General features: G+C 39.1%; 1 protein-coding gene across 8 annotated transcripts; it reads right to left on the reverse strand.

Annotated features, from left to right (window-relative positions):
- Window positions 1–6655: 6655 nt before the first annotated feature.
- Window positions 6656–9888, reverse strand: LOC135115265 (ATP synthase mitochondrial F1 complex assembly factor 2-like). 8 transcript variants are annotated; one of them, XM_064031831.1, is made up of 8 exons: window positions 9731–9888; window positions 8686–8794; window positions 8423–8529; window positions 7993–8076; window positions 7792–7902; window positions 7495–7675; window positions 7130–7245; window positions 6656–7038 (listed from the first exon to the last, which is right to left on the reverse strand). In XM_064031831.1, exons 1-8 carry the CDS (start codon window positions 9779–9781, stop codon window positions 6733–6735), a joined length of 1065 nt encoding a protein of 354 aa, XP_063887901.1. In that variant the 5' UTR covers window positions 9782–9888; the 3' UTR covers window positions 6656–6732. The 8 variants fall into 8 exon arrangements, with proteins under 8 accessions (XP_063887901.1, XP_063887908.1, XP_063887899.1 ...); XM_064031838.1 differs by having other exon boundaries at window positions 6656–6913; window positions 7495–7672; window positions 9731–9885; XM_064031829.1 differs by having other exon boundaries at window positions 9725–9878.
- Window positions 9889–10126: the final 238 nt, after the last annotated feature.

Raw genomic sequence — 10126 nt, forward strand, 5'->3', positions numbered from 1 at the left:
GAGGACAGGAAAGTTTGCATATGGTGTTGGCTTACCTCACATTCCCTCCCTCCCCCTGGTGCTGGCTTACCTCCTCCCTCTCTTCCTTTTCCACTGGTATCTGAGTTCCTTCTTGTAGCCTGGTCGGATAATTTTTTGGTGTCCCCACCCTCACTCCCCTTCACTTCACCACCCACATGGAAACTCTTAATAGGAAATGCTGAGCTACATGTTTCCACATTAATATTTTGACATCACCTCCTTCAAGTTCTTGGTGTTACCTCTCAAAAATACTGCATTACAAAACAGATTTTTGCATGTTTCTCCCAAAAAGATATAAAAACCCAAGAAAGTGCATCTATTAAATGAAAAATATAACTTGTGACTTAATCACTCTAGTTTGGAATTTAAATCTGCATCATTAATGTATGTATATATCTACTAGTAAACTTTCCACCTCCATTTCTACCCAGAAACATTGATATTACAATTAATCTGTATTTACTTTGTATAATCTTCATATATTGTGTATTTTATATTCACAAATCTACGCATGGAATTACTGATGTCTAAATGGAACTCACTTCTTGAATGCTTTTCAAAAGGGAATGAACCAGAGCTCATGGAGGTTGGAAATACTGCAGTGCCAAAACTGCACAGACTTTGCTGATAGTTTTGTTATACTCACCAGCACAGGACTCTTGTATTTGTACACACATCAACTAGCCGCATCCCAGGCTGAATGTCAAAAGATACTGAAAATTATTTATTTTTCTAAGCAAGAAAAATTCACAAAGTTTTACACATTTATTATAATGAAAACAAAAAAAAAACATCAATAGACTAAAAAAGAAAGTGCACCAGGAGTCTATTTTTGCTCTATATGGAACTTTTACTGAAGCTGTTAACTGAAACATTGGTATTGTGTGGCACTTCTGCTGGTATCCTGAACACACTGCTGGCCACCAGTAGAGAGGAGGCTTGCTGCCCCCATCCTGTGTTCCCTCGGCCCAGTGCAGGGGTACACAGGCCGCCACTCACAGGAAACTGGCATCATGCTGGATCAGTCAGCTCTTCTTCACATGCATATTGCTGTGGCAGTCAGAGATGTGCTTCATTTGTGGATTTACTATCATTTATTGTATATTATTTGTTTGTTTATCATCTACTTTATAAATTTTAATTTTCATCTGTCTTATTTAAGTTGTAACTTTTGTTCATACCTACAAGCAGTAGCATTTAGTTAACATCTTGAAGTACCTTGAATATTTCCACAATGCTGGTGGAGACTTAGGTTTTGGTGTATTCTTTATTTGCACGCTTTGATATTGCACTTATTTCTGGTTTTACTATTTATGTTTTTGCACTGCTGTGATTCTACTCCTTTGATGTAGTGGCTCTGCTACTCATCTCAAAACATTCACTCCTGTATGCTCTGAGTATCTAAACACGACACACCACATTCACTTTTGGTGGGATTGTCATCTGTACTTGGTTTGTTGACACTGAACAGTGTACCTTTCTTAACATTGTAAACACCAAACAGTCTGTTGTAATACACACTGAAAAATATTTACCATTTTTTATGAAGGTGAGTCATTGTTGTATTCATTATTGTTATTTGTGGTTTTATTCACCGGCAGAAATTATTTTGCTAAATATTAGAGTTAAGTTTTCATTAGGATTGATTAGAAAAGGCAAAGAAAACTTCTGTTTCTTCTGTTCAAATAGTGTAGGATTTAGAATGCTTTGTAGTTTCAAAACATGAGGAAAAAAAGCTTATTAAAAAAGAACACAAAGTCTTGGACCCATTCTACAACAAATATAATAAATATAATAGTGCTGTAATATAATAATGTAAATTTTTACTTAATTTTGCTTTGTAATGAATGGCCTTGATGTATTTAGGTAGCTCACTATAGCAGCCCTCCAGTCTAGTTTTCAAAGAGTACCAATGCTCCTTGAATGTTAATCTTGAGTGTACAACAACTGAAGGAAAACACTGACTGCAACCAAATTAATATCTGCATATCTCCTTGAGTGGAAAAGTGCACTCATATCCCAGGCAGTGATACTGACTGCTGACTGTATCCAAATTCCATTAGACCAGAAAGCTGTCTTGTCCCACCTGCATTGAAGCTGCAGTTTACACCAGGCCTTCAGATGTACACAGCAGACCTTTTATGTATTCATCATCTCATCATCATCTTTCATTTTTCCCTTGTAAACTTGGGCAGCTTATGAATCTCCCCCATTCTCTACAGTCATTGACAATCTCTTGTTTGATGTCCCTTTCATGTACTGTATAAGATAAGAGTCTGTGTAGTCCTAAACATCATGTAATGCTTCATTGAGTCCCCTCTTTAACTGTCTGTCTTGTTCCGATCTCTGTGGGAGCAGAAAAGTACCATTGGCAGTTTCCTGGGGCCAGCAGCAGCTGAAGGGAAGAATGAGGAACCAGACGAGCGGCATGGCCAGTGGCTTAGGCGGCGCCGGCTGGATGGTGCACTCAACAGGGTGCCACGGAACTTCTACCCACAGATATGGAAGATTCTCGGCAAGGTAGAGTTTTAACTGTCTGCTTAATCATCGGTGAATGCAGATTTTTATACACAATAATGACAAACTGATGATAAAAATTAAAAGTATGGGGCAAAACCCATCATAGAGACAAATGATTGGAAACTGTATGACAGGAAGTTTGATAAATTGTCTGTATTGCAGTGCAAGGGCATCAATATTGAGGGGAAGGTGATCCCTCACAGCCTGACTCAGGAGGTAAGACTCTGGGGCCATCACTGGGTGTTAATCATATTGGAGTCATAATGCTGCTTCCTACTGTTATATGTCATGATCTCAAGTTGATGAAACACTTGCTCTCTTGGTAGAGAGGGTTGGTATCACTATATATACATTCATTATTGCATTGTGCAGTTATCTGATAGGACTACACTGGCTCATCATGGTTGTCTGAAGTTTGATGATCTTGGCCTTGGTCTTGATTGTTAATGGTGTCTCCACAGATGACAGCAGGGGAGCTCAAGTTTGCCCTGGAGGTGGAGACAGTGCTCAACACCATCCCTCAGCCTGAGTACCGGCAGCTGGTTGTGGAGGTGTGTACATCCATCTCCTCAGCCCTAGAAATCCCAACCCTCCTCTGTCACTCAGCCATAACATAAAACATTCTAGCATAGTAAGGATTTAAGGGAAGTACAAAGGTTAACATCCTTTTCTAATCATCACCATGGTGCAGGCTTTGATGGTGCTGTCACTGGTGAGGGAGTACCACAACACGGACTACCTTGGGGACATTGTGTCAGCACAGGACATCGTGCACGTGGCCAATAACATCTTCCTCTCAGACCAGGTGTGTTAAGCTATTTGGAGTCTTGTTATTTTGTGGAACAGTACTGAATAGGATTGACAGAAACATTAGCACAGTGGTTTTAAATTGTAGCTTTGTGGTGTTAACTTTTTTGTATTTATATAAGTAAATGCAGTACCTTAGATTAAATTCAGCTGAGTTAAATTTTGGTTTAAGCACAAGACAGTCATCAAAATTATACAGTAGCTGTCAGTTAAAAGATAAACAGTGCAGTCAGTATTGTTGTTATGGAATCACAGAAACAACAAGACGGAGACGCAACAACGTGCTGTGCCCGGGAGAAGCGAGAGCCTGGTGTTGGAGGTGGCCTGGCCTGTGGAGGCGCAGCATACATCTGTCAACATTTCTATGACAGTGCCCCCTCTGGCAGCTATGGCACCATGTCCTACATGATTCGGGCTGCCACAGCCACCCTCAACTGCTTCCCTCAGGATGGAGAGTTAGACTGCGCCGTGAGCTGAATGGCTCTGTAAGTGCCTTCTTTTCTTCATTTATTTGTTTAACAGTATATTTCCTAAAGCTGTAGATCCTTTCCAGAATGATATTACCAAGTTTATTTTATGGAAAAATATTTTTGATAGGATTTCTTTCCTTTTTTTTTTTTCAATTTTTTCCTGCCTCATGCAGTAAGGACATATATTTCACAACTGCTAAATCATCCTGGTTTAATTTTAACTGTTTTTTATGTATCTTGTTAAAGGTGGCATGAGACAGCAAGTGCTGCAGGTACAGAGGAAGGAGTAAAGTTTGTGTTCAGGAGACGAATGGTTGTGTTCTTAGCATGTGGAAGGAAGTACTTCAGGGTCACCTGAAGATGCACCAAAACTCTACCTCCTTACTTCTTGGGAACATATCAGGAGTAAGGTTGTAGGAATATGTAAGTGTTTACTTCATACCTAGAGTAGATAGTAAGGTCTTAGAAACATGTGTAGCTTTTATCTCCATTACCAGTCACCATCTTTCAGTTGCCAACAGAGTAGATTAACACCACTGCTAGCTTGTCCCTATGTCCATCCACACTTAGTTGCTTTTTTACAGGCTCCATCTAAGAAATTTCTTGAAAGTGTGGAGAGTGAATGAGTGTTCCTGCTGAGTGGAGAGCATTGGGTGTGCTGCTGTTCCCGGTGTTCAGTCTGTAGAAACTAGAGGGAGGTCTTTCTATGAAATAATGATAAGGCATAGGATTACTCACACATGTGATAACACTTTATAAGTAAAGAAAACATAAATGACAGGACTCATCAACTTGTTCATCAATCATCAAGAGTTGCATATTTTTAATCTCACTCTTGTTTTAAACTCACCTCACTGATTTCCAACAACAGCATTACATTACTCTGTGTCTGTCACTTGATCAGACATTCTTTATCTACCTAATTTTTCTGTCCCATGTACACCTTGTTGAACTATGCAAGCTGTGATGTATTTATGATTGTGTGGCCGTGAACTAGAAGACAATGATCAGGTTCAGAGGCAGTGAATGCCCTCAGGTGGTGGGTGATTCTGTTATTTCCAGAAGCCCCTCACCTAGTCAAGGTCAGACCACAGGGTGCTTTTAGGAAGGTGTCATGAATGCATTTTAGTTGACAACATGAGGCTTCATGTGTTTGTTGTAGGTTTGTTGCCATGTTGGTGCACAAACAGGATTGAGTGTGTAGAGCTACAGACATGTAAATGCCAAAAGAGTCTCAGTTTTTGTTATCAGTAGAGAATGTGAACAGATTAGTTATAATATTGTTACTCTCCCCTCCTTCTTGACTCATTTCTTCACCTCTTTGGTGCAATATCCCATGTGTAGTGTGCACAAGGCCATAGGTACAACAGTGCAGATGTTAGGTATTAATCTATCAGTATTTTATCCACTTAGTAATGTTTGTGGAGGGGAAGCCCAAACTGTATATTCTTTACTTTCATCAAGCAGTGATCTCTGTTATAGTAATGATAGAACAATAATATTTATTTATAATTATGTAACATGATTTACATAGGAATTAAATGGTTTTGAAAGGAAGAAGGGATGTGAAAATATATCTTTATGATGTGCTATAAAAGTGGAAACTAATACAAATACATAACCACTTTAAAAATGTTGATTGTTAATAATTTGTTGTTAGTCTATCATGATGGCAAAAACTTCAGCCTGTACAACTTACTGTCTGTGTAGTGTTTGAGTTTCAAGGCCCCTCCAACTCACAGTCCAACAACACAACTACTGACCTTCCAGACATAAGTGAGACCTTCTGTGTGTGTGTGTGTGTGTGTGTGTGTGTGTGTGTGTGTGTGTGTGTGTGCATGCGTGTGTGTGTGCCAATAAGGAACAAAAGTAATGTCTCCAGTAGAGCTGCTCATAGTTATAAAATATCTGATAAGCATCACCTCACTATTTTAAGGTGTTGATGGTCATGACAGTCAAACTGTGCCAGGACTGTCTTGTGTTGTGTTAAGTTGACTCAGCCAGACTTTAACAAACCTGTTCTCAAGCAGGAAACTCTGAGCTTAGATATATCTTTTAGATAATAACTATATAGGTTTCACAGTGGAGGACTAGAGTAACTTCACATAGGAGTGACAGGGGACTGTGTAGGCTCAAAATATTCCCTTTCTGCCATGTCTTCTCTCTTCCCCTATTCCTTCCCTCCATTGCACAAAGCACAAATTAGTATATATATATATATATATATATATATATATATATATATATATATATATAAAACTTGCAAAACTTTATCCCTGGGTTTTCCTTCACATTTTTTCCATTAGCAACCCTTATGTTATTGTGGCTTTTTCCTTGAGCTGATGTCCTATGCATAATTCACCCAAGCTTCCCGTGTTAGCTTAACACGACTCCTGCAGTGGTCAGGGCAGATGATGATTAGCTGTTCTCCAAGGTTCAGCACATTTAAAAAGTAAGTTTTGGGTTTTCTAAAGGCCCTCTTTAGTCAAACATAGAAGGTAATATTTCCGATGTGATATATCCCTGTGGAGGAACTCTGACCCTGTGATTGCCAGTGCCAGTCAAGTTTTCCTTGGTAGTGTTTATTTCTTTTATTTGGTGCCACACTGGTGTGTTCTTGCCCTGAGTTCATAGATTTATTTTATTAGAAGCAGTGAGTGCTTGTGTATAGAGTTTATTGCAGCAAGTCTTTTCAAATTAGCAATTCATCAAATGTCTCAGTTTTGAGTGTGTATATGTACATGTTTAATACACACAATTATGTAATATTTATTTAGAAACTGAAACTGTTATTATTAATATATTTTAATCAATAAAAAGTTGATTGAAAGTCATAATTTAAGTCAACATCTTTAATTATATAAGAAATGTTGGCAAAATAAAAATAACATATCTAATATGCTCTTCAACTTTTTTAATATACACATTGCATGAGAGTGAGAGGACAGATGTGCACACATTGACTACTTCGACTTGTGCTTGGTGGTGGCCTGCCACGTGTTGAAGTGAATGAACAGGAGTGCCGCTGAGAATCTGGCCAGGACCTCCTGCTTGTCCAGGTCATGCGCCCACTCCACCGAACCCCAGCGGGAAGTCTGCAACACCCAGGCTTGTCAGAGGTGGGAAGGTGGAGGGAACAGTAGTTGGGTGTTGGGTGTTGTGGTGGTGGTGGAGTAGAAAGGCAAGGGGGATGAATGGTGGTGGCTGGCATGTCTGATGACTAGAGAATGGGGAAAACGAAAGTCAATGGGAATGAAGATAGAGTGATGGCAACATTACAAAACATGATTTCCAGCATATTTTTAAGTTACCTGATATTCTAGTTCTAGTCTTGAAAGAAAGCTAGCTTTTTCTGCCGTAATCTTGCGTTCTGCAGCAGCAATGGTGAGGATGACAGACTTCAATGCTTCCACCCCATATAGGAAACCTAGAAGGACAAATAAGGTTACTCAGGTGATCGGCTAGCCAATATGAAAGAATCTCATGATTCCTTATTTTATTTTTATTTTTATTTTATATTATATATTTATCTATTTATTATAGTTTTGTTTTATTTTATTTTTTTTATTTATTTATTTATTTATTTATTTTTTTTTTTTTTTGTTAGGTTTCTTATCCATGTGCCAAATGAAGCATAGCATAAGACTTTTGCTAGAGGACACATCAAGATCCTCACCATTGACTGCCCACATATCATAGGAAAGAAGGTACCGCCTAATGGTTTCCCTGACTGGGTCAGGAATGTCTGCTCCAAAGAGCCCAGGGCATGGCTTAATGTCTGCATCAAATTTTTTGTTAAACCATTCCAAGATTGGGCCCCATTCCTTGGCTTGAAGTGTGTTCAGCTCCTCACCCTGCTGAAACAAGGGACCAAGTGATGGAATCTTTGCAACACTATTTCTGTAGCAACTTATTTCAAAACTAGATAAAATAGAATGGATATAGCCATAAATGCTCATTTCCTTGTACATACGTCCTCTCGGAACAGGAGAGTGTCAGTGTCCAGGTACTCCAGCGTCTTGTGGACTGTGTCCCACTTGGTCTCATGGTTTGGATTGTCAATCACAGTGTAGGACAGGCCAGTCTGGAACAGAGGGAGAATAAGATAATCAAATCAAACCACCACCAATCACCTTCATTTTAATAAATCACATCACTTAACTCCCAGACTTACCAGATGCATAAGGCTGGGAACAATCTTGTCTTTAGTGACCGCCCATTCTTGTGCCACAGCCAGGGCGAGGCCATAGTTAGGAATCTGAGAGGCAAATAACAGTGAACCATGAGTAATAAGCCACATGTGAGGCACAGATTTAAGTGAGGAATGAAAAACATGAAAGACTCACAGATGGAAAGAGACTGAAAAGAACAGCTTTAATCACAGGCATGGCTAAGAGACACAGCTCTTCACTTGGGTAGTCACATGTTACCATATGATTTATTTTGTCCATGGTAAGACTACAGCTTCAAATGATTACATAATTCTAGGAAAAGAATTAATTAGCTGACAGAATCCAAAACGTCACTTTGCTTTTGATCACAAAGTCTGACACTAAAACAGCAAATATACAGTTGTCTTCCACAGCAAAACTATCACAACCTGCCTGTAAGGTGTGTCCTTTTGGAGTTTTGAGCTTATGGAGATCCAAGTTCACTTCATAGATGCCTCCGTTCCCTGCCACTGTCACATTCTTGTAGAAACGTCTTCGTGCTTTGTCAAGAAGAGCAAGCAAGAGACAAGAAGGAAGAGAAGACAGGAAAAGCATATGTAAACTTTGGACCAATATGATCAGTGACTATTACATGATGAATATGGATCACTGTATTGTAGAAGTTAAAGTCAATTTGTCCCAGAAGTGATACACACCTTCAGGTAGAAATCTGCGAGGCAAGGTCACTGTTGCTGCCTGTTTTAGGAGCTGGTGAGCAACAGGCCACCAGAGTCCCCGCATGGTGTGGCTGCCGTCTCCGCCTCGCTGTAAACAGGGAAACCTTTGCATGGTGTTTGTTGTGTAGTGGCAGGTTTCCTAGAGTATGCAGTGGTTACATTCACTAACTAACACACTTTACAGCAATATACCAAAGAGAACACACTCAGATCATAGATATTGAGGTCAGTAAGGTACAGGACAGATGAGGATGTGAGATACGATGATGATGATTATGAACAAAATAATACGAACAAAATTTGGTATTATTATGCAAATGCACCCATTTCACGGCAAAAAAAAAAAAAAAAAAAAAAAAAAACATTTTTCTCAGGGAAGTACTTGGGTCAGCCATAACACAGTGGTGTGTATCTTTATTGACGCAAATTGTTAATTCCTGAGATATTGATTTTTATTAAATTTACCTTTAAGGGAGGTTAAGTTAGATTTAATTAGGTTAGGTTAGCTAATATTTATTTTTATGAATTTCTGCTTGTTTATGTGTATATGTGGTATATATATGGGTATATATGAAAAAAAATATTTGCGACAGACAGTTACTAGATTCATTCAAAACACATAAAATTCTACCAGAAAAATAAAGTCTGGTCTGAAATTGTTAGACCGGTGAAAAATATAAATTTACTAAAACCGATTCCCGCTGGTAGAAGTTACTAAGATTAGGATAAACAGTTTTTCCTTGACAACATAAATAAATAAATAAATCCTTCTCACTGAGGAAGCTGCGTGGGATAGAATAAGGTTGTTAGTGCAGCGCCGACAGAGATCTTTGAGAGAATGTCAGACAACAGTAGAGGCAGGAATGACGAACAGACACGGGTTTCCCTGTATTGTACACGATATACCAAGAATAGGCGTGTGCTGGCTTATTGTGGCTTCGTCTGTGTGCTTATTCTCTACCAATTCCTGAGTAGCAGCAGCAGCAGCAGCAGCTATAGTAATAGCAGCAGTGTTTACCTTTACCTCCAGATCAAAGACGTCCCGATGTGAAGACAGGACTCGGCGGTTAAACATCTCCCATTATCATCGTCTTCATCAGCATCCTCGAGTCCATCAGCATGTCAATATTATGTTGTGTGTTATTTGCCTCTCGCTGCATGTCTGGGCTATGTAGTGGAAATGGTGGGGTGAAATTAGGATGCTATTTATGGCATATATTTTACATGTTGGGAAGTTCGAGTTAGTGTGTTATCATCATCAGCATGAGCAGCATCTCATCTCATCACATCACCAGCATCTCATCTCATCATTAGCATCAGTAATATCTCACCTCATCTCATAATCATAATCTCATCTCATTTCACTGTCATCATCAGCAGCAGCATCTCTTATCATTATCATCATCATCGTTATTATTGC

The sequence above is a fragment of the Scylla paramamosain genome, chromosome 29, assembly GCF_035594125.1.
Source record: "Scylla paramamosain isolate STU-SP2022 chromosome 29, ASM3559412v1, whole genome shotgun sequence".
Lineage (NCBI taxonomy): Eukaryota > Metazoa > Arthropoda > Malacostraca > Decapoda > Portunidae > Scylla > Scylla paramamosain.

Coding starts and splice junctions, on each gene's coding strand:
- LOC135115265 (XM_064031829.1), bottom strand. CDS start 9,781: ATGTTTAACCGCCGAGTCCTGTCTTCACATCGGGACGTCTTTGATCTG. Junction 8,530..8,685: donor TCGCAGATTTCTACCTGAAG/GTGTGTATCACT, acceptor TTCTTGACAAAG/CACGAAGACGTTTCTACAAG. Junction 7,903..7,992: donor TTCCCAGCCTTATGCATCTG/GTAAGTCTGGGA, acceptor CCTCTGTTCCAG/ACTGGCCTGTCCTACACTGT.